This window comes from Taudactylus pleione, unplaced genomic scaffold (assembly GCF_031769625.1).
Source record: "Taudactylus pleione unplaced genomic scaffold, aTauple2 ptg000218l, whole genome shotgun sequence".
Taxonomy (NCBI): domain Eukaryota; kingdom Metazoa; phylum Chordata; class Amphibia; order Anura; family Myobatrachidae; genus Taudactylus; species Taudactylus pleione.
In genome coordinates, this window is record NW_028284620.1 from 2,231,717 (window position 1) to 2,256,297 (window position 24,581).

Here is a 24,581-nt window from a genome sequence, read left to right on the forward strand (position 1 = left end):
TGTATGTATATATATATATATATATATATATGTTTATATGTAAATGGGTGCCGCATGCATTTTCACCTTGAGTAGTGTACACTTGCATCATAATTCAAGCAATACTGCAGGAGAGTGGTGTTTACATTTATATAAATGTTCTATTTCACAGAATAACCATTGGCACTAATGCTTTCCCTTAGGGCCTTGCCTAGAGGTACAATGTCTGATAGAATGGTGGCGCAGTAATACATAAAATTTACAATGTCATATCAATACATCTTCATCAAGCAACTCCATTAATCTAATAGATGAATATAAATATAACCAACACCACAACAAATTGCTCAGTCTTATTTTTATCAGTTCCAGTAAGAGCAGAGGCGCTGCTGCAGGGCATGAGTAAAAGATCAAGACATCATCATGTGAACAAATGAGTGCTACAGATATATGAGGGAATAGTTCTTCCTTCCATAGCAGAAAGTCCTGATGTACAAGCCTATTACATAAGCACTTACAGTCTCCTCAGGCAACAGAATAAAAACAGTTTCTAAGAATATAAATGCGCCACATAAAAAAAAAAAATAGATACCAAGAAGAAGAAGAAAAAAAAAAAAAAAAGTTTGTTTGTCATCAGTTCTCCAGGCTCCAAGCTAATCTGAAGAGGGGAGAAAAGAAGTTTTGGCGATAACATACTGTACAAGTGATTTTTGTTTTTAGTCTCTGGTAAAGATCTCAAATGTTCTCTTGACGAAAATTCTGTCCATGCTTCAGCACGAGTAGAGGTTTGAGCAGGCATTGCTTTTGATAGCAGCTGTCCGTCAGTTAAAACAAATAAATAATAAAAAAAACGGTGTCCCGTTGGTTTAGCAGGAGCCGTATCACACAAACGTAGAATTCACCACTCTAAGTCCACTGGGTAGTCTCCCGTGAGGCACGCGGTACAGTGACCATAGGAAGAGCCATGAGTAGTTGTGCCATTTAACCCATTTTGCTGTTCTTTCAAGGATTTAATTCCTTCTCGAACTGCAGAAGTCAATCCTTCCACAGAGAGATAGACCACACTGTCTGCACCTGCCATACATAAAAGAATGTAACAGTTATTAGATGCAGTTCTGTGCTGCTAGAAGCAATTTTAATAACACACAAATTCAGCTCTTATCCCCTTTCCTGCGGATGATGAGTAGGACTAGTCATCTGCATGTGCACAAACTGCTCGGACGCAGACCTTTTTTTTCTTTTATCAAATAGACAAAAGTGGTCCCTCATTTAATGTGGTAGGCCTACACATTGTAAGCGCTGAAATCGAAACAGCAAAAAGTTTTGTGGTGGTGGGGAATTCAATTAGCCACAAGGGTTTACCCCATGACTATTACCTGCGCTGGGCGATTCAATTAGAGAAGTTTACCCCACGTGATAAAACCCAGAAGTGTACTTTTCCCTAGGAGCTTCAGGAGTTGCGAGCAAAAGTCTGCGAGAAAAAGGCACCCTATGGGATTTCAATGTGTTTAACGCATTTTTGTGGGTATAAAAAACAAAAAATGCAATATTGATGTTGGAACGCGAAGAACTTCAATGTCGGAAAATGGCTTCAACACAAGGATGACTAGTGTAATAAAATCGTAAATGATGTGCCCATTCTTATAGACAAAAGGGCCAAAAATCAGCATGAGACAACGTCGGTAACAATTATACACACACAAGGCTTACTTACCGATGTGACCTGCCAGGTCACTGAATTCTGGACGGTTTGCAATCAGTTCTTCTTTTGTAGGAATATTAATCCCCATGTAACAGGGATATTTTATTGGTGGAGAAGCCACTCGTATGTGAACCTAACAAAGGAAAAGCCAATGAGTATAATACAGAGATGACTAAATAATAGTAACAGTAAAAATAGAAGTGCCACAATTTTCATACTTGTCACTATGTAGACAATTTGTGGTTCAGATTGTGACTAAAGTATATTTGTAATGGAAGTATTTGCTAATCAGTCTCCTTCAGGAAAAAAGACCTTAGCTGGTATCTTCAGCACTACAAATACATAAATCCATGTTCATACATTTCAATATTTGTTGTAACAGGTCAAAAGGGCTGGTTGTGTGGACATTACACAAACTAAAAAACATTCTGATGGGATGGATAAGAGGCTGCGTTAAAGTTATTATATCCAAAGTTCTAACTTCATTTTTAGATCAACAGTTGTAAACCCCATGTCCCCCCTGAAGAGCACCAGAGATTAAGCCAATGTGCAATCTTGCTCAAAAGTAATTTTAATTGTATTCAAAAGCAAGCAATTCAGCACTACCCGCAATGATACACTGGTGCAGGGTTCACGGATTAGATTTCACCTAAACTCAGCAAAAAACAGCATTGTAGCAGCCCACACTCATTTATAAGCAAATATGAATAAGGTTTCTCATATGGATAAAGTTAGGTCTATATATTAAGTCTGACTGTTATAGGGGCACTGTGGGCATACACATTCCAGAATGCCCTGCCAGTTATCAGGGTTGCTAAAAATGTGGCAGGTATGATGCTGGGGTGTGGAGTTCACCTGCAGCTGGAGGGACACTTACTGCCCACCCTGACTCAGACACCTACATGAAGGAAGATGACAACTATTTATTTGGTCTTCCATAGGAGTTCCAGCAAGTGCTCACCTCTTTTGCGCCAGAATCCCTTAGCAGTTTAATGATCGGAGAAATGGTGTTCCCTCTCACAATGGAATCATCTATTAGCACCACTCTCTTCCCCACAAAGTTATCCGAGAGGACTCCAAATTTTTTCGCTACGCCGAGCTGTCGTAACCTCATGTTTGGCTGAATAAAGGTACGTCCTACGTAACGATTTTTGCAGAGTACTTCTACATATTTAATACCACACTGAAGAGGAAAGCAAATGATTCAGTTAGTCAGATACATAAATAGAAAAATAATCTAATTTTTCTTAAGAGAAGAAAGTTTACCTTCTCGGCATAGCCAAGAGCTGCAGGCGTGGCAGACTCTGGCACAGTGCTAACCAGGTCAGCCTCTACTGGGGCCTCGATAGCCAGCTGCTGACCACACCTCCGCCTGACTGAGTACACCATTTGTCCTGTGGGGGAATGCAGATTACATTTAATCACTATGATTTTGCCAAGGAGAAGAAACTAAGTCACTCTAAATGGTTTGATTTTATATTCTCAATTTTATTTTCTATATGACACTTTTGTCGGGTCACTGCACAGCAGATGTCAAAATGATTGTTGTGAAGTCTACAACATTCAAAGTCATGACTGCAATACAGTCTGGAAGCGTCACCGTCGAACAGATGTTTAAAGAACCAAAACAACCCAAGAGGATACTTGATGGATTCTCTAAACTTTAGGCTTAGAGACTTTATAACATTTTAGACAAATTCTGAATTAAATGTGCTCTGGAAATATAAAACCATTGTTCTTCTTTGAATAAATGCATTCCTTTATAAACAATGGCTATTGATATTAAGCTATAACATTAATAACAGAGAAGCCAAAATTAATTTGCACAACAACTCAGAATATCAGACCATACAGAACTAGTCAATAACAAAACGTACATTATAAAGACAACGGTTCTTTGTTAATGACCCATATGGTATTGTATTTTTTAAGGACTCCTGGTGTAGTGGAAAAAAAACAAAAACAAAAAAACCACACAAAATATACATACCTTCAAATAAAGAGTCTGGCCGTGCAAAATAAACATATTCAAAAATACAAAATGCAGAGGAGTCTCTCTCTCTAGGTCTGGGTACAATGTCTAGAGTGTGCACTCCATCCCGAGCAATCTTCACTATTTCTCCTGGCAGGACTTCCCGATAATACCTATAGAAGTGCAAAGAGAGGTGAACAAGCGCTTTCCTACACAACTGAGACAAATCCAGGGGACAAAGTCGTATATCACAAGGCTAGTTCTGCACAGCAAACTTGCATAAGTGGAGAGAACACTTCTGTAAGCAGGTTATAAAACGGTTCTAACAGATTACATTTAAACTCATGCATCAGACAGATTCCTAGGCCCGCATTCATTTTTTTTTATCTATAGTTCTGCACTTTTTAGTATGCAGGCAACATAATAATATGTAGAGGTATACATCGGTACTTACTCTGCACCAATTGACAAATAACTGCAAGACTCCGAGGAGACCACCCAGCCCTCCGTCTCCGATCGTTTTTTTTCTAAAAATAAAAAATGACTCGCTAAATAACCTGGAAACAAATATTTAAAAAAAGACTACTGTTCTGACAGAGTAGAATCATAGTTACTATGAGGGATGTTATGGCACTGCAACTGCCAAATCGTATCATGAACCAGTAATTCCGTATGTGCCTTCTATAGCATGAGCCCCTATGTGTTAATCCCACTAGTGACCAAAGCATATTTGGGGTATATTTACTAAAGTGCGGGTTTACAAAAGTGGAGATGTTGCCCATAGCAACCTATCATATTCCGCTTATTTATCTAGTACTTCTAGAAAATGATTCCTAAAATCTAATTGGTTGATTTGGGCAACATTGCCACTTCTGTAAACCCCCATTTTAGTAAATATACCCCCTTAAGAGAAGTCAACTTGCAGGTTGTAGAAACTCTCCAAAGAATTAAATTCTACTAGTGTTACCCAGCATTTGGGGCAGGACAAATGTGAACGAACATGTAGAATTTATAAGCATGTGTAATAGGGAGACAATAATTGAAAAGTAATACAACGAGAAAAGTATGGGGGCTGATGCAGTGTCCATTTTGTGTGACAGATCTATGGAGTAGAGAATACAGGCAATTCATTGTCATATGACAGTCACAAAGTCACTTGTGGCTGAAGGGGTGTAACTGGGTGGTAATGGGGGTTCGAATAAATTTTCTCTACAGATTATTTTTAAAGCTGGGTGGTATTATGATGTAGGTGGGGGGGGCAGGGGGGGGGGGGGAGGAGCATACCTGGGGTGACATTATGTCTCAGGATCCCCTGGGAGCCACTCTTACATTCACAAATGTGAGTGAGGTAGTCATGCCCTCAATATCTAATAGTATAGCAGTGACTGATGGGGCAGCAACAACATCTGCCGTCAGGCCACGGCCTGCTGTGTGCGTTAAACAGTGAGAGCACGAACACACACTAATGCTGCCGTGGGTGGGGGCACAGCGAGACTGCCTCCTAGGACTGCACTGAAGGCCTGAGTCAGACCCGGACGCTAAGCCGCGATCGCTCGCTATGGTCGATTGTTGCCCATCTGCGCATGCGTTGCAGTGCGCGTGCCAATCACTGCAATCGGGAATCGTGTGCTCGTAGTACACAGACTGAGCGCTACTTTGAGTGACAGATAGCGCAGTTTGTGGGTTGTAACAGGGGAAGGTCCTGGAAAGCGGGGGAGTGGTTGTGCGAACACAGGCGTGTCTGAGCGTCAAAACGCCATTCTTTGGGCGTGCATAATTAGCATTGCAGCGTCATTGTACACGTCACCCAGTTGTAATTCAGCCTGCAGTGATCGCAGTGCTTGCGGCAGGGTAGAGTCTACCTCAAGTGCTGCGAGCAGCTCCGATTGCCCTCGATGTTACCGATTAATCATACACTTCCTGGGAGATGACGTATGCCAAGACAGAAAAGTGGGAGTCATTACACCGGCATGCGATCACTCTTCCGTCGCTCTCAAAGACAGAGGGCGTCCTTAAGCCTGGCCGTGCGATTGCGGAATTTGCATACCCAGCCCTTGTCGGCGGCGATAGTGCGCTGCTTTGCGTCCGGGTCTGAATCAGGCCCTGAGAGCGGCTGCAGGATGGGAGGATGATTATATCTACCTCTTCTCTTATTATGTATGAGCAACCCAACTCACCACACACAGGGTAAGTCAGGCCGGCTCTGCGTTCCAGGCGGTTTACGAAAAAAGCCCATCAAAAATGCCCTGGAGAGAACACTGCGCATGTAGGCAAATTTTATTGAGGGCATGCCAAAGGCAATACAGGCTTTACAGAATTGTGTATATACGGGAGATACACCCGCTATTCTTGTAGCAATAATAGGGCAGCAGTACATGTGCACTGATAATGACGTCAGCCCTCAAACTAAACATATGATAGGACATAGATGTAAAACCACTCTGCATACGAGCACATATCTGCATCTTCTGCCACACATACAGCGCAGATTTAATTGCAGACTTGCATTCAGCCCCTATAATGTGTTTGTATGGATCTATTTTAGTCTTTAAGAAATCTAGTGGATTCTACAGATTTCCAGACGTCTTTGCACTGACAGTGAATATTTAGATGGCACCATCCTTCTGAGAGAATGGGCAGCCTATACTGTACGTACATGGATAATGAGCAGTGTTCATAGCTGATGAAGTACCTTTTCATGGTCACAATTACAATGTTACACAAACAAGCCTGAAACAATGGACTTTGTTATTGGTACATGGAGGTTTAGTTTACATACATGTCTTCACAAGATGCGGGTGTAGTCGGCAGGAGATTAGATTATACCGTGGGAATGGAGAGACTGGAGGTCACTAAATAGTGGTTTACAAAATGTGCAGTTTGCTTATGGGTTTAACACATTAACTCTACAATAAAGATTCTTCCAGTTGTAAAAGCATCAAAATGGTTTATAGAAGTAAAAATAGTTATTTCCCATTATCTGCTGCAAGTATAAACTCAATACAGCAATATCACTCCCTTCTAATAAGCCCATAGTAATAAGAGGGAGCATGGCAGCATGACCTAAAGGCAATCGTTCGTATACTGGGCAAACCTGGCACTATACCGTGTATAGAGGGAAAGTATGCAGAAACGGTCAATATGTATAGTCAAATTCATAGTCCAGCATCTCTGGTACACCGAGTGGCGTTTTGCTGCGCCTGCCATGTTAGTAAGTAGAGTACTGTATTTTTCTTTAAAACATCTGAGTGCCCGCTGCACGGCATACAGACAACCAGTGAGTGTGGGCACATCTGTACCCTGTAGAAAGGGGTGATAGCACTTGGCTGCTTAGTAAATGGAGTCCAAGCTATTGATTAGACATCCTAGTCTTGGCTATACTAAAGATGGAGCTGTCCTAAGTAATTTGATAAATGCCCATGATAAACTCAGAGCTCCACAGTAGCTCTACCGAGTGCCACTGACCCCTTTCTGGATTCTGCCTGCAGCAGAGAAAGCTAGCATGCCGTTAAGCTTCAGCTAAAATAGAACTATTCTTTATTCTCAGTAAGTCACACTCAATTTTATAAAAGTACCTTTTTCTTCACAGTTCACAGGGATAAGCCGCCCTATGCAGAGAGGCCGATTTCCATAAGGATCGCGTACAGCATAGACGACATCATTGTGCATGATGACCAGGGAGTACGATGTTGGGGTCTCATTCATCAAATTCCTAATTCTGGAACAGTAATAGAAGTAGCATTGTATAAGGGTTTCAACGGTTTACTTTTTAGAGGGGTATACATTTCGATGGAATGTACTGATGTACACATAATATAAAAATATTCACTGAAAGGGCGGGATGCATCAATACCAATACTGCGGTCACATCTCTGAAAATGCCATTTTCAGAGGTTTGATACATTCCCCATATGCACTAAGCTGCGGAAAGCAAAACTTTCTGGAGCCTTTAACAGATATGGATGGCGTTGCCTAATTGAAGTCTGCGGCTTCTTACCGCATATTTCCCTGAGAGAAATGCAATCTGATCCCTCCCAGTGTCCCACACAGCTGGCGCATGCACAGAAGGACTCCCGGGTCATAAACCCAGAAGTCCTTATTTCACAAAGTACAGTTCTTATAGGGAGAGCTGTCTGCCAGTTTAGCTGCAATTATACAAGCATACAGCGTTACTAAACGTCACTATGCTTGTGATCAGTGGCAGAATGTCTCATATGCAAAATGTGATGCATCCTACCCAAAGTGAGAAAAGCATGTTCAGCTACGTAAAATGTGTGCCATCCAATACAGTATAGGAAAAGGACAAGGTATAACGTTATAATATACTATGCGCCGTAGAACATTAATTTCTGCCGTTAATTGAATCCGGCCCTAAGAGGTCCGTTGCCATTATGTTGAAGTGGCAACTTGATCCAGGAAGGAAAAAAAAATAAAAAAAATACAAATTTACCTGAAGCAGTGGAACTTTGAAAAAGCTGCCACACGACTTACAGTGCTCCTGGGACTTTGCTCATCTGGTCGGTTTTGGACTCATACACAGTTTACTTTGAGGATTCCTAAATGTTATATATGGGCTACACACCTAGAGGAACACTCCTCTATCGGTGAAGGAAACTTGTAAATATATATCAACTGGACAGTCCCTGTGTCTCTCTAAATGAGAGTGGTGTTCATTGCCTACCTATTTGGTGCGAATATACACTCGGAAGTGCTAATAGGAACAGGCACAATTGTGCGGACATAATGTGGGTTAGGCATTTGCTTGCTTCAGAATGGTTTTAATAATGTCATTCTTTTTATATAAGAATTTTTTATTAAATGTAATTTGGTAAATTACCTTTAAATACTGTACATCATCTATCTTTCATCATAGTACTATTTATGTACTTTCTATGCATTCATGTGGTAAGGGTTTGACTACTCCTTTTTATTCTTAGCTGCTAAGAATAACATAACAGCATATCCCAACACCAGTAAATAGCCCTCTTTGGAAGTGTAACTAATATGTGAATGAACACAGAATTCAATTTTCACATATAACAAAGGACCAAATTGATTCGAATTGATCATAGAACATAAAAGAACAAAACAAACAAACAAAAAAAAACACACACACACCACACACAAGGCAAACCACAACAGGCGGTCATGTACATAAACAGCAAAAGTTCAGGTGGAAATGCTTGTGCAAACACATTACAATTAAGAGAAAAGCCTGTTTCAGTTTTTTTTGTGGCAAAAAAAGACTTTATGGTGTGCAATGGAAATAAAAAACATGTATTACCGTGCTATCCAATCGGGGGTGTGATCTTTCTCAAGAGGAGGGGTGAAAGCCAGGAGCTGCGTGATCAGCTCACTATCGGAACTCGTGGACAGACCAATACCATGTCGCATCAACTGTATAAATATACAAATTATTAGTCACTCCATAGAATTCCACAAAAGACAAGTGTCAAACAGATTTCCCTCTCAATACAATTTAGAAGACTAAAGTGTAATACTAATAAACATGAAACTACAATAATTGAAAAGGGAACATTAAAGTAAATTCAACATTAAAAAAAAAAAAAAGCCACAGGCTCATACAGGATTCAATCACATAATACCCCTACCTCAGAATTTTGATTAAATGGGACAACATTTGAGGTGCCATAACATGCATGTGTATGTGAATTTGTGTTTTTTTCTGCTTTAAAGATGAATATTGTGTTGGAGTGACAAATGTGGTGGTTGGTCCTGGTCAATAAAATGTAGCTTAGATCTTTGTTAAAGAATGTAGTATGTGGATTGTAGTTGACAGAGTAAAAAACAAACAAAAAAAACCCCCATAATTAAATGTTTGTGTGGTGCAATGCAAAGCAACTACATATTATGTCAGTAAATGATGTGTCTCATGCATACAGTAAGAAAACACTAAAGTCATGAAGTGGTAATGCAAAATCTGTATGTTTTAAGGGATGATTGATACATTGTTAAGTCTCTTATTGCCTTGCACAGTCATTGTAAAAATACGCTATAAAGCAGTTTTATTTGGTTGTGTTTGCTAGAGTATATTGCACGTACAAAGATGGACTAGACATCTTGGGAACAGTCTTGTATATACATCTTTAATGGCTTGGAGTATGTATACCAGGTCAGTTGGCAAGACAGGAAGAACAGCATCCCCATGACAGTGGCTGTAGCAGTGCAGTCAGGGGCAGTCATGCTAAAGCAATTAAGTCTTATGCAAGTCACATTTCTGCCTGGGGACAGGATAACTGCATATCAAGAGTCCTATTTGGCAAGCAGAAGAATGCACTGTACAGCTCTATGCCAAAGGGGAGCAAGGCATTAGTAATAAAGTCAGGTGATGGCATTGGGAAACTCAACACCTCAGTTATATGTCCCTGCTCATAGTTACAGAATTCTTTAACCATATATTAATCAGGCACAGCTAACAGATGTCTGAACACAAGGTCTGCAACCATGATGAAATGTTGGTATTTTACAGAGTTTAAGTTCCATTCTTGTTAAAGTAGAATATTGGTAGAATCAATAATGCAATAAGATCCAAAAAGCTCTGTGTACTATCAAACGGCATATGCCCTTTTATTAGCTTTTAGCCTCAGTATGAGTCTACAGATGACCCCTCTATATTAGATTCCTCCAAAAATGGAATCGCCTTTTAAACATGTTTAACAATCTAAAGATCAATTTTATTGTCAGCTTAAGCTTGATTAAAAAAAAAGACACCCCACACAAAACTACAACTTTTTTTTATTATTAAGTACTTTGAACGTTTGGAGGGCTGTAATAGTGCGATACCATGCCTAGATGTTAAAGTACCTGGATCAATTCCAAAACCTGATCTTGTTGTCTAATAAAGAATGTTTGTACATTTAGTAGCAGATGTTCAGACTAAAGTCTGATTTCTCAGAATAAAGCAATCACAGCCTGACTGGTCCTTATCAAAGTGGAAAGAAAGAATTGTGGGCCATGGAGGAAGTTCATTATTTTCAAGGACTGCAAAGCAAGATCTCCATGATTTAGGTACACACAGTTTATACATGTGCTACGAACACAGGAGACAAACTGAAAAATGGCAGGTTACATACAAACCATCTAATCTGAATAATCAATTTTACAGCCAGTGTTCTGTAAATATGTACATCACACATCCATTCAGTTTACGGCCATATATTGAGGATTATTATACAGTTCCCCTAGATCAGAGGGGGGCAATAAGCGACCCACCAGCTGCTGTTGAACTACACATCCCAGCATGTCCTGCAATAGTTTCAGCATGTCCACATAGCAAAATTGCAACAGGGCATGCTGCTATGTGTAGTTCTACAGCAACTGGAGGGCCGTTTATTGCCGACGCACTGCCCTAGATGAAAAACACAAAGATTGGACCTTGAGACATTCCAAGAGGAACTGCTGAAGACAAAGGGGAATTGCGGATTGTAGTTAAATAAAATGTCATAATAAAATGATAGCTTTGTGAATTTACCTTTCGTTTGAGCCGAGCTGCATTTATCAGTTCCCCATTATGTGCCACAGCAATCTTTCCATGCAGAGTTTCAACCACAAATGGCTGGCAGTTTTCTAGTGCTGAATTCCCGGATGTGGAATACCTTGTGTGGCCAATTCCCAGGTTACTCCATTTCAGCTTATTCAGACTCTCCTCACTAAACACATGATTCACCAGACCCATCCCCTTCATAGAAAGAAAAAATATACACAGAATTAGGTTTGACTACAGATAGTGGATTTGCCTATGATTGTTAGTATGTTCAATGGAGATTGGGTTGGAGAAACATAATTACTTTAAAAACATGCTTGTAATAGTCTCCAGGCTGAAAAATACAGAAGCCCAAGCCTTAATTTTTCTCCATTTTGTTAGCTAAACTATTGACCATAAAACTACAGTAATTTATTATTGAAATTATATAGATTATTCTTATGAACACTGGTTCAGTTTACAAAATGGATGATCTCACTATATTCAATTTAACTCCATAGCAAATTAATATCTACAGAAAAATATAATGTTTAAAATGAGAAAATTCTCATAAAAAGAAGCACTTGGAAATATTTTGCGGATTGCAAAATAAATTTGCAATTTCAATACATTTTTCCAATCCTATAGAATTCAGTAATGCTTTTCAATAACCTTTCTATACATTCCAAATTAAAACATTTCTGCATTTCCAGTTGTTAAGAGGGGTTGGGTATGATATCCCGGCAGTCGGAATGCCTGCTGTCAAAATGCTGACAGCTGCATCCTGATGCTCGGAATCCCAACAGGTGCCAGGTAGGTATACAAACCCTCCCCCCATCTCTTCCTAACCCTCCCTGTTAGTGCCTATCCCTCCCTCTTGGTGCTTAAACCCAATCGTCCCCCAGTGGTGCCCAACCCTAACCATCCCCTCCAAAGCCTAACTCCTCCGTGGTGCCTAATGCTAACGGCGCCCTGCTTACCTCCGATCAGGATGCAGTCTGTCTGGATTCCAGCGCCCGTGTGTAGGCTGGCTTCAGGACTTAGCCGTCTACGTTTAGTCCCAGGTCAGGATCAGACGCTGGGATTTCAACAGACGGCATCCCGGCCATCAGTATTTTGACTACATTCCGTTAAAAGAACGGTCATATTTCTACTATATTCAACATGATGCAGGAGTTCAAGATTATTGGGGATGTTACAGTTTTTTTCTAGGTATTGTAGTTCTCTTTTTTCCTATGTACAGCTCCCTTATAAAGTGACCTGAAGCTATACAATTGTTTTGGGCTACCAGCTATGAGACTGCCCCTTGTAGTGGATTTCTGCTCGCACCCTCCTGAGCTTTAAGCAAAAATCTATGTAAAAATAGGGCTGTGGGGCTAGTCGCAAGTGCCGGACACACCTTAACGCGGCTAATCCCGTGCATTAAGCTGTGATGGCTCCGTGCTCACACCCAGCGTGGGGCTGTTGTACAAAACAATTGAATATCTCCCTTGTAGTTTAGATGGGAGCTATAAACAAATGAATCTCACCCATTCAATTCTACAGAACAAGCTCAGTCATAAAGATGGATATTTACCTTGTGCACTTTGTATGTTGGTACATCGCCACCATCACTAGTCACAATGCCAGCACTTTCCTGTCCCCTGTTCAGAAATAATTAAAGTCATTAAATTATAATCATGGCCCAGACTATGTGAAATCAAATAACGCAAAACAAGACTTCCACTGAGAAAGGGGATATTATTTTACTGTCCTGTCTCTGAATATCTTGCCCCACAATATAAAAAAAAAAAAAAAAAAACCCCCACCATGATGTAGGTATTGCCAAAGTCAATCAAAAAGATTTAAATTGCAGCCAGGCTCTTCTCCAAGAGAAGTTGTAGAGACTTTCAAGTTTTTGCCACAGGCAATGTTAAGAACTTACTCACAGCACTCTACATTGAGGCAAACAAATGATACACAATGATATGACACAGATTACCATGTAAGGTGTGGGGAACACTTTGTACATATGAAGAAAAATTTTAGCTGTTGGCGAGTAGAGTGGCTAGTTTGGAAACACGGATTACGGAGAAAATGAAGAAGATGGGTTATAGCTAGGCTTGCCATATCATCCTTTTAATTTGGAACACACATGAATTACACCAGAGGTTCCCAAACACGGTCCTCAAGGCACCCTAGTAGTCCAGGTTTTAAGGTGATAGCCATGCTTGGGCACAGGTGACTTAATTAGTACCTTAATCTTTTGATTTAACCATCAGTGCTCAACCATGGATATCCGTCAAATCTGAACCATTAGGGTGCCTTAAGGATTGAGTTTGGGAACATCTGAATTACACAGATTCTGTGGCTGGTTGAATTAAAGTCTCCATTTCATCTGCTTTTAATCAGCCACAGAAACTGTGTAATTCACGTGTCCCAAATGAAAGCGATATATGGAATGCCTAGGTTATAGCAGGATTCAAACCTCCAGTTCTCAAGTCCCACCTTAAGATCATGTTTTGTGACTCTCTAAATCATGCACAAGTGAGGGGTTAGTAATTGTCCCACCTGCTTCCATAGACAGAAATCCTCAAAACATGATCCGTTGGAAATACTTAAGGGTTCTTCTGGGTTATAGAGACCATTTAAATATTTTCATGGTTGAAGAAAAGTTAGAGCCTTGTAAATTAGGCTCTATACTTGTGTAATCCTATCTGAAGCATATGGACAGCCAATGAATAGTTTTTATAACAGGAGAACCAATAAGGAAGAACAGGATGTGTAGAGGAGTATTGCAGCAGCTTTCATTTCTTGATAGATTGTCGACAAGACAGAAGTAGGTTGCAACAGTCAAGTTGAGAAATTATAGGGGATGCATTTTAAGTGGAGAAATAAAGTACCTTGAGGAATATTTTGCAACACATGTGGGGATTTATCTGCAGGTAAGGAATAAGGACATATGGAGAACAGAGGGCCAATAAGTAGGTAGAATTTAGCTGCAAGGAGATTTTTAGCTACTTTTGTAAGCAAAGTTTACATAGAAAGTCTTAGGTGACAGACAAACTAAGATTAGAGGACAGGGATGGGTCAAGAGTGTTTGTTGAATACAAATTGTTTATCCCACGTTTATCATCATTTATCATTTGCGATTGTGATTAAGGGGCCTATGTATCAAAGCTGTGAGAGAGATAAAAATTGTGAGAGATAAAGTACTAACCAATCAGCTTCCAATTTACATTTTGCCAGCTGTGTTTAGAAAATTACAGTTAGGAGCTGATTGATAAAATTGTAAAAAAATAAATTACCAGCCAATCAGCTCCTATCATTTTATAAACACACTGGAAGCCGATTGGTTAGTACTTTATTACTCTCCTAGCTTTGATACATAGGCCCCTAAAACCGCAAAGGACAGCTCTTTTGACCAGACCTGTTCTTTGAGGTGTGAGGACTTCTGGGTTTATGACCCCGGAGTCCTTTATACATGCACGAGCTGCAGTGTGCTTTTGGATCACACTCAGAATGCTGTGAAAAGAAGCTCATAGGTTTCTATTATGAAACACCATCTATAGACGGCAGTGCCTATCAGGTACAAAGCTCAGAAATGTTTTGCTTTCCAGTGCTTGATACATATGGGAAATGCAGTTAAACACCCCCCCCCCCCCCCCCAAAAAAAAAAAAAGTTACATTTTTGTAGGTTTGACTGCATTTCAGTGTTGGTACATCACACCACTGGCCTGCAGCTTTGTGTCTTCATATGTCCACAGGACTACTCTGCAACTAACAATAGTAGGAATTACATTGTATCTGCTGCACTAACCTCTCCTGTTTTACAACTTTGTTTTGTGCTGCGCACCAGTGGTAACCAGAATAGCAGGTGCAAGAGCAGAGTCTCACTTAACCATGATCACTGGACCTCGGATATACCCTTATCATGAAAGTTTCTCATATATACCAACCAAATTAGATCAGAGGACATAAAACCAGCCTCAAATTTTTTTTTTTTTTAAAAATGACATACCCACATCAGAGCAAGGTTGTCCCCTTTTCTTATTAGTGCAGAGTGCAACAACATGACAAAGACAGTATTCTCTACCCCAACAAATTGGGATAGCCAAAAATCTTTTTTATTGTGGCTCATGCCAGGGAGATGCAGGATTAGTGATTGGTATTTGACAGAATGACCGTGACACTACTACACTTGCTACAGATGGTCTCCTTATCATACTTAGGGGGACGCCCCTCTGTACTCAAATGTTCGCGCCAACATTTTCTCTTATTAAGTCAGCGACTGTTTACAGGCAAACCTACCCCATGAGAAACAAACACACACATGACTGGGCAATACAGAAAGCATCATGGAAGATGGGAGGTAACTATTTTATTGTGCATTTCTATGGATCCAGCATGCATTTTACAAGTGTGAACAAATATTAATACGAGTTGGTATTGACCATACAAAAGGTAAGAGGGTGCATTTTGTTTAATAATGTTTAGCATATTTTGAGTAAAGACGTGTTCACTTAAACGGCGAACTCGATGTATACATTATGTAGTTGATACTCATATTAAAATAATTGTATGCATAATACCAAACATGCATGGACTAAGCAGGAAAAAATGTTTCCCACCTCAATTGTAACATTTATAGTGAATTGTCTCTAAATGGCATGTTTGCAGTTAAATTATAAAAAGAACAAATATGTGCCATTACACAAATGCTTGAGTCACCCCTGAAGCCATATGCTGGGGGCTGAGCTATACACAGGAATTTCAAAGTTGACCTGACCCTCTGACTGAGACCTGCTCTAATTTGGTTAGACCATGTAGTCTGAACAGTCAGCACCATTTTGTTTATCATAGGAGATGGTTATCTTTATCTTGGAGGCACCATCCATGGAACCTGGAGCATTTCATATTAGAACATAAAAAATGTATATCAATAAAACAGGGAATGGAGAAACATTGTGCAACTGGCATGCTTTGAACACCATCGGGTTGCACAAAGAAAGGCTTACCTACAGCTTTTTGATTACTAGAAAAAAAGTTACAACTTGTGAAGATGGATCATCACAGCGCTATAGTTCCATTGTGCGTGTGTATAACATTACCTGCTGCCCACATAGTAATATGCATAGACATGGTTGGTGCCAACACAAATACATCTACAAGAGCTAGCTGATATAGCCAAGCATATTACATGGGACAGCAAACATTCAGATTTGGTTAAGGGAATGTGTAATAAAAAGGTGACCTAGTAGCATAACTGATAAGGGGACATGCAGAACACTAATACAGCCCATCACTGTCACTAACTGGATCCCTCCTAAGACTTGTATTTTGTCATTTCCTGCAAGAAGCAGCAAAACCTAAAACCCTGGTAACCGACACCACAAGCTATTAATACCAGAGAGTCAGTACAATCTGACCTGACCCTGGTGATCAGGGCAGCAACAGGTCTGATGGGAATGTTACAATGTTGTGGTGCACACACAATGAATGCATGGGCACATCTGCAGGCTAACCACACAAGGCTGCGACTACCAGCTCCATGCATCAGAGGTTCTGCAGCAGCTGAGTACTATATACCCAGATCATGTGACAACAGCAGCACAGCCTGTTACATTGCAACACAGGCATGGTACCGGAGTAATTACCTGTGCTGCAAGCCCACAAGCCCCAGGGTGATCACATGGGGCACATCCAGCTGCGTGGGCCAGGTCCCCGATGCAACGCAGCCGAACACCCCGCACTCCTCCCGGATGCCCAGCTCCTCCAGCTCCATGCTGCAGACACGTGGGACTCAGTCAGGCGGCTCAGTAGTAGTAGCAGCAGCACTTCCTGAGCTAGGGGAGAACCAGGCCCGGCCAGGGGGTATATAGCTATCAGGGCAGCAGCAAGTTCCACTCTGGACCTGGGATAGAGGGCTGGAAGGGGGTGATCTGGGCCGTGTATGAAATTGAATGGAGGTCGGATGATGAAGAGACTGCGAGTAACGAGGATAAAGTTATAGAGGAGGAGGAGCTGCGGCTGTAGGCAGGGTGGTGGGGGAGGACCAGATGCTTGTGTTGTGTTGGTGACTGTGACGACCCGGCGGCGTGCACTCAGAGCAGCTGTGTATAGGAAGCACAAAGCTTTACACTGGGGATATTGGGGTTGTAACCTTATCAGCCCCTCACAGTGCCCGGAGGAGGGAACACACATCAGGCTTCAGCTTCCAGCCACATAACTACATAGTGATTAATATGTATGTGCTGCTCTGCTGCTGTACCTGTGATGGGCTCTTAGTTAATAGTAACCAGGCCCTTATTTGTGTATACCTATTATTGCAAGGTAATGTCTAAATCCCCTTCACTGAGAGGACCCTGACGTCATCAGCCATTGTCCAGCGTCATTCCCTGCCATCCAGGTGGGCATAGAGGGGGAATATAACCATGTGGCGAGCGTAGCGAGCCACCGTGCCCGAAGCGTGGCGAGCGGACAACAAACTTGTGCAAGTGGGGACAAAGTGCTTCTGTAGCTGGCTGTCATGGGCAGGAACTGCACTTCCGCCCTCATTCACATCACTTCCAGGTCCCTAGTGCAAAGGGGAAATACAGCCTACCATTATTGCAAGGGTGTATCAATTAGAGGTGTGCGCCGACCCTCGTGCTTTGGTTTTGGATCTGGATCTCCCGTGGTTTTGGATCTGGATTGGTTTTGCCAAAACCTCACCTCCATGTTTTGTTTTCGTGTTTTGGATTTGGATTTTTTCTTAAAAAAAACCCCAACAAAACAGCTAAAAACATATAAAATGGACCTTTTTTTATTTCTACAGTATTAATAACCTCAATAACATTTATTTCCACTCGTTTCCAGTCAATTTTGACCACCTCACAGCTCACAAGGGGACCAGGAAGCGTGCTTTCCAAAAATAAATAATAAATAAACAATTGACTTAAATAATGCTTGGCAAAATCTTCTATAAAGGCATTTCCCAACTTGTAGAGGGACATTAAAAAAAAAAACATAGTGGCCTTCAAACTGCCGTTGTTCCCACTGTCCACTTAACCATATGAGATATATTGTGAACAAGCGGAACAGAGCAGCAAATGCAACATTTCAGACCTAAGGTTTAAGTATTACGTTGTGTCTTTCTTGAGCGCCATGCCTGCTTGCTGGGAGTTGATTTTTTTCATCCCAGAAGGGGACCAGGAAGCGTGCTTTCCAAAAATAAATAGACAATTGACTTAAATAATCCTTTGCAAATCTTCTGTTCTGTAATAGAATTTTCCGACCATTGTTCCCACTCAACTTCTTCTTAGATATGTGAATGTTAGAATGTGGAAGGCGAAAATTTGGGTGGACCACACATGGCTGATTGATCAACCATGGCGACTGAATTAGTGTCATAAGGAAGAGGAGGCTACAAACTGGGTGTCATGTTATGAGTTGGCCATATGGGGTATGTTGCTGTTAAGGGATCAGGCTGGTTATCAGTGAACACATTATATTATAGTTGTTGTTATTCTGGGTTGCCATCTCCTGAAGGGCGTTTACCAACAGACAGAGACTACCTATCAGCTCAGGCATAGACATTTGCTGAGGAACAGAGCTCTTTTTGGGGGAGGGAAGCCAAATAGGTGGGAGCCCCTGTACTTCCAACATCTGAAGCTCTTATCTCTCAACATCATCTACAATAGAAGAAAAAAAATGTCATTGGGGACATCTAGCTCCTCTTTCTTTCTGTCCCTTTTTGGACAGGAAGTCCAGCATGGATGGTTTTGAAGAAGAAGGCCTAGCAACAGATGGGGATGGTCATTATCAAGACCTGGTCCCCCCAGTGGGTGTAGTCTGGGAGGCATTGGTTGGCATGCAGGCAGCGGAATAACAAATGCCTCCATGTTGTCTGTGCTTACTATTCCGTATTTCAGTTTGCGATTCAGGTAGGAATAAAGTGGGCTACAGAACACAGTGACAGAATCACTGGATGTCTTAGTGCATTCAAGTGTCCCAGACAGATTCCGGACAGATGAATCCTTTGCTTGTAATAATCTTTGGTAATTCCTGGCAAAGGTGGGTGTTGTAGCCAGATACTTTGAAAGCTGTAACTTTGAACTGCTTTAAAGAAAACGTGAATGAAACCTTTCCACACTGCAGAACATGATGGAGAAATCCCTTGAAGTTCAGCACCTAGAGCATCTTTTTTTTTCATGTTCTCTGAGGCCTCTCCTGACTGTGAAGAAAGATTCTCCACACTGTAGTCTTCCATTGTGACATTTTAATGGTGATTTCAATGTTGTCCACTCATCTGAGGGGTGGCTTTTCCCCATGCAAATGAGACAATTCACATCCAGAAGGTGACTCTTATGTTTAGCCGTGGTGTCAGTCTCTCTTTTGGCAGAATTAGACTTTAGTTTTTTTAGAGCATATAACTTTATAAGCTGTTAGGATAACATGTCTGCTATGTTTAAGATAAAAAAAATAACCCAATAAAAGTTTTCATTGCAATATTCATGCAGCCCCTTGACAGACAGCAGCACAGCACCCCTGTGCAGCTATGCCGATGACATGTGTGGCTGACACGCACACAAAAAAAATGGTTTATTATTTTGGGCAGCAGCCCCTCGACAGACAGGAGCACAGCACCCCTGCACAGCTACGCCGATGACAGTGACAGCCAGGTGTAAAATTGATAATAAATTAATTAAAAAAACAATTCATTGGGTGCAGCCCCATGCTGTTAAATTGATCATAAATTTAATTTAAAAACAATTCATTTGGTGCAGCCCCTGGCTGTTAAATTGATCATAAATGAATTTAAAAGCAATTCATTGGTTCCTAAACCAACCATAACATTAATTTAAGATGTCAGGCAGCAATGCTCCAACCAGCACATAATGGAAAGGAAAAAGGTGCAAGATGGAATAGTCCTTGGGCCCTCCCACCCACCCTTATGTTGTATACAAAATAGGACAGTTTAACAAAATAATAATTTCAGCGACAAGGACTGCCAATTATGGCTGAAATTATTGGTTTGCTTGGACCCCCCATAAAACAAGCTGATTCCATACACAAACTGGCTTTACATTACGAGTTGTCCTCATCATCCCCATCAGTGTGTACATGCTCTCCTTCACAAAATATTAATTTGTCCCCGCTGGAATCCACCATAGGCGCCTCTGTAATTTTTTCATGTAATTGTTGGTAGAGGTCTTCCTCGTGGAATTTGTAATTCATTTTAATGAACATCTTTTCCACATTTTGAGGAAGTAACCTCCTACGCCGATCACTGACAAGGTTGCCAGCTGCACTGAAAACTTTCGGAGTACACACTGGAGGGTGGGCAACTTAAGTAATGCAAAGCCAGTTGGTGTATGGGACTCCAAATTGCCTCTTTTTCCTGCCAGTACTGAAAGGGACTGTCTGACATATCTAATATGATACTGAAATACAACATGTTCATAAGAGACCTATATGCAAAAGACGTTCAACTTTTTTCCCATCTGAGAATATATGCCCTGAGGTTGGTGTTTTTCTCAAACTAGTGTCCAAGGATTTTGATAACATCTACAAACAACAAAGATACCGCAAGCCAACTGAGAACTTTAGCTTACCACTTAGATCTGCCATGGAAGAAATCAGAAACTGGGATGATGTGGTAATAAAACCATTAGACAAAGGTGGAAATATTGTCATCTGGCCACTCACAATGTACCTAAAGGAAGCTAACAAACAACTACAGGATGCCTCATGTTATCAAACAACTTTGTTTGATCCTACTGAGAATTTTAAAACTCGGTATTCCAGAATCATAGATAAAGCTTTCTATATAGGCACTATAACTAAAATGGAGTACGATTACCTATGGGTATCACACCCAAGAACCCCAACATTTTACCTTCTACCAAAGGTCCATAAAAACCTGGTGGACCCAACAGGAAGACCAATAATGTCAGGAAATGGAGGACTCTTAGAGAGAGCCACTTGCTTTTTAGATATCCATCTGAGACAACATGTCCTTAGTCTTCCATCTTACACTAAGGACACCACCGATGTTCTGCGAAAAATACACGACATCGTTCTTGATGACAATCATCTTCTTGTTAGTCTTGATGTGGAATCCCTTTATACCTTCATTACTCACAATTTAGGGATTCAAGCAAATACTTTCTTACAATGGAAGGACTGGGAGACTTCCAGGAGTTCCTTTTAGAACTCCTGGATTTTGTCCTACATCATAACTATTTCACCTTTAATAATTGTTTTTATATCCAAACTAGAGGTACAGCGATGGGGGCAGCTTGTGCACTGACATATGCCAACCTTTTTTTAGGCTGGTGGGAGAGGGAACATGTGTTCCAAGATTACAATGAGTCTCATACTCAACATATTATTATCTGGATGCGTTACATCGATGACATCCTGATGATCTGGGATGGATCAAAGATTGAACTAGACAATTTCATTGTCAATCTTAATGACAGTGATATCAATCTAAACCTCACATGTGAAAGCAGTAATACCAGTATTGCATCCTTGGACCTTAGAATCCTTAGAGGAGAAAATAATAAAATCAATACAGAAATCTATAGGAAAGAGACCTCTACCAATAGTGTACTCCACAATGATAGTTCTCACTTCCCCCCACTATCAAAAACATCCCTAAAGGAGAATTTTTGAGACTGCGACGGAATTGCTCAAATGAAAGTGCAGTTGAAACCCAGAGCAAAGACCTCATCACAAGATTGCAAGAAAGGGGATACAGTAAAAGATTGATAAAGAGAGCTAAAAATGAAGTATCAAAAACCAAAAGAGAATCCCTCATCTTCAGTGATAAATCTTAAAGAGAAAATACCAACATCATCAGGTTTATAGGGGATTTCTGTAATAGTTGGAAAGAGGCCCAAAACACACTACAAAAGCACTGGCATATTTTACTATCAGATGCCGATTTAGCCAAAAGTTTTGATACTAAAGTTAACATGAGTTGGAGGAGGGCACCAAATCTTAAGGATCGACTAGTGAGAAGTCATTTTACTCTGAACACTAAAAAAACCCCTGCCACCAAAGGTAGTTATCCCTGTGGAGGCTGTAATGTATGCCCACACATACAAAATATCAACATGATAAAAGATAAATTTGGTCAAATCATAAAAATTTGAGATTTCTACAATTGTAGAACGAGGAATGTTATTTACTGTATCACCTGTACATGTGATATGAAATATGTCGGTATGACATCAAGAATGATTAAAATCAGGATCCTGGAACATATAGGTAATGTGCGGAACGCTGATGCAGACACTAGAGAAATGAAACAACTTACTACAGTGGCGAAGCACTTTCATCATGTACACTCTGGAAGGACACAAGATCTGAAGGTTTTCTGTTTAGAAAAAGTCAAACTAGGTCTTAGAGGAGGAGATTTGAATAAAGCCCTCCAGAAAAAAGAAAGCGAATGGATCTTTTATTTAGGAACATTGATACCTGGTGGTCTCAATGAAAATATAAACTATAGTGTGTTCCTGACTGTCTAATCACTCTACTTTTTCAATATTTCTAACTTGTTATATCTCTACAAACATTTTCCCACTGTCCATACTAGTATAATTTCTTTATATATCAAAGGGTTTATATCTACTGATATATATTTCAGTAAGTCTTCATCGTCATATTTTTTATTCCTTTATAATCATTTTTTTTTTCACTTTCTTTCATTGAAGTATACGTTTTAATATTTATTTATTTATTTTCTATTTAGCAATGTTATCTACTCCTATTCTTACCAACCGATTCTACAGATAATATACAATTAATCACTTCTATTTTTCCAATATATCTTTTGTCTTTTACACATATTAATCAATAATTTGGGTTAATACACCCATCATAATCAAGCACCCCCCTTTTTTTACAATTACACCATTTCATTAGCTTTATTTTTATTTATTTTTTTAGAGCTTCTTCTGCACTCCTAAATCACTTTTCTATATAATTTATTCTCCAACGTCCCCAGCACTCACGTTATTATTTTTTCATTGTTTATCTTTTACACTGTATATTATGTTAAATTTATTAACTTCTTTAATATTTATCTGTCCATCCCTTCATCCTTTTATATATTTACATTATAGTCACTCACATCACTTTACACTTTTATTATATTGATATATTATCATTAATATAACCTACAGCCACACCACACTGGACATGCCCAATCTCGTCTGATCTTGGAAGCTATGCAGTGTTGGGCCTGGTTAGTACTTCGATGGGAGACCACCTGGGAATACCAGGTGCTGTACGTATTATTTTCATCTATTAAGTTTATAAGTGTATATTTTTACTATAATTAATATATCCTCTTTAAAAATATTTTCTCACATACTTTTATTTGATACTTATGTTTTATGAACAGTTTATGCATGAATTTCATAAGATTATCGTTATTTGTTCATTTGCACTAGTGCATTATCCAGCGTTTGTGTGCTGTCAGACACACATAATCTCTGTTTGTTTACATTTGCTAATTGTGTTCTTTGGATACACCCCTTCCTTTCCTAACAGTAACATGATGGGCTGTTTGACATCCCCTGGTCATTGGTCGGATGTACAGCCACTCGGCAACACAGCCCTATGATTGGGCAGACTTTCTGTAAAAGGCAGGAAGCCAGAGCAAAGTCTGGTGATCAGGTGAACAATCCTCCCGGTGAAACACGTGTCCTGTCTCTGTCTATGTTCATTTAGCATGCTGATCTCTGAATAACCACACCAGCAGCTCTGACCCACGGATTTTTCCTGTGAGGTATCTTTCTATTGCTCTCCTGCGCTCTCTCATCTGAGTCCTAGTCTATGACTCCCCCTGCAATGCCTGAGAGTAACAGGGGTGAGACTTAGTTCTATTCTCAGACAGCAGAAGCGCTGTCTGTTGTTTCCCCTGGAATAAACACTGTAGTCACTCTCTCATCCTCTGTTTGATGTAGACAGGGGAAAGTAGAAGTGACTCCACGTTACTTTATTCCAGGTCTTCCTTCAGCTTAAACCCTTTCATATATATATATTTATTCTATATAAATGTCAAATTCTATGTTTTCATTTAGTACGTGTGCAAAAAAATTATTTTTTTTTCTGACGAGTGTCACTACTCAGTATATATACTATTGCTTCTCTTTGTTCATGAACATTTTTGGAATTATCAATAATTTTTTTTATATATTGTAATTCACCTTATGCATTGACTTACCCTTGTGTTGTGACACATAACCCTGTCTTTTTCAGGGCACATCCTTATTACATATGTACACAAATATGTTGTATTTGTCCATGGTTTAGGTTGATATTCAGTACAAGTATAATTTTTCTATTATTTTTCTTTATTGCACTGAAGACAGTGTCATTATTCAGTACATGTAACACTGTCATTGTCTACTTACCATTATTGTTTGGATTTTTTTCTTTTTCATACATGTTTTCTGTTTTGGGATATC

General features: G+C 40.1%; 1 protein-coding gene and 1 pseudogene across 1 annotated transcript; one reads left to right on the forward strand and one right to left on the reverse strand.

Moving 5' to 3' along the window:
• Positions 1-320: 320 nt before the first annotated feature.
• Positions 321-17,215, reverse strand: PPAT (phosphoribosyl pyrophosphate amidotransferase). Its single transcript, XM_088478797.1, has 11 exons — positions 16,773-17,215; positions 12,713-12,779; positions 11,146-11,352; positions 8,938-9,050; positions 7,229-7,371; positions 4,108-4,180; positions 3,672-3,826; positions 2,948-3,075; positions 2,643-2,864; positions 1,694-1,814; positions 321-1,053 (listed from the first exon to the last, which is right to left on the reverse strand). The coding sequence occupies exons 1-11, from the start codon at positions 16,898-16,900 to the stop codon at positions 878-880; spliced, it is 1,533 nt and encodes a 510-aa protein (XP_088334923.1). The 5' UTR covers positions 16,901-17,215; the 3' UTR covers positions 321-877.
• A 6,068-nt stretch (positions 17,216-23,283) lies between these two features.
• Positions 23,284-23,402, forward strand: LOC148517359 (5S ribosomal RNA; annotated as a pseudogene).
• The last annotated feature ends 1,179 nt before the right edge of the window (positions 23,403-24,581 follow it).

Excerpts from the sequence above, each read along its gene's own strand:
- PPAT (XM_088478797.1), bottom strand. The coding sequence starts at position 16,900 with ATGGAGCTGGAGGAGCTGGGCATCCGGGAGGAGTGCGGGGTGTTCGGC. Across the intron at positions 12,780-16,772 it reads CTTGTGGGCTTGCAGCACAG|GGGACAGGAAAGTGCTGGCA; the intron begins GTAATTACTCCG and ends ATTTCTGAACAG. Across the intron at positions 9,051-11,145 it reads CAGCTCGGCTCAAACGAAAG|TTGATGCGACATGGTATTGG; the intron begins GTAAATTCACAA and ends ATATTTATACAG.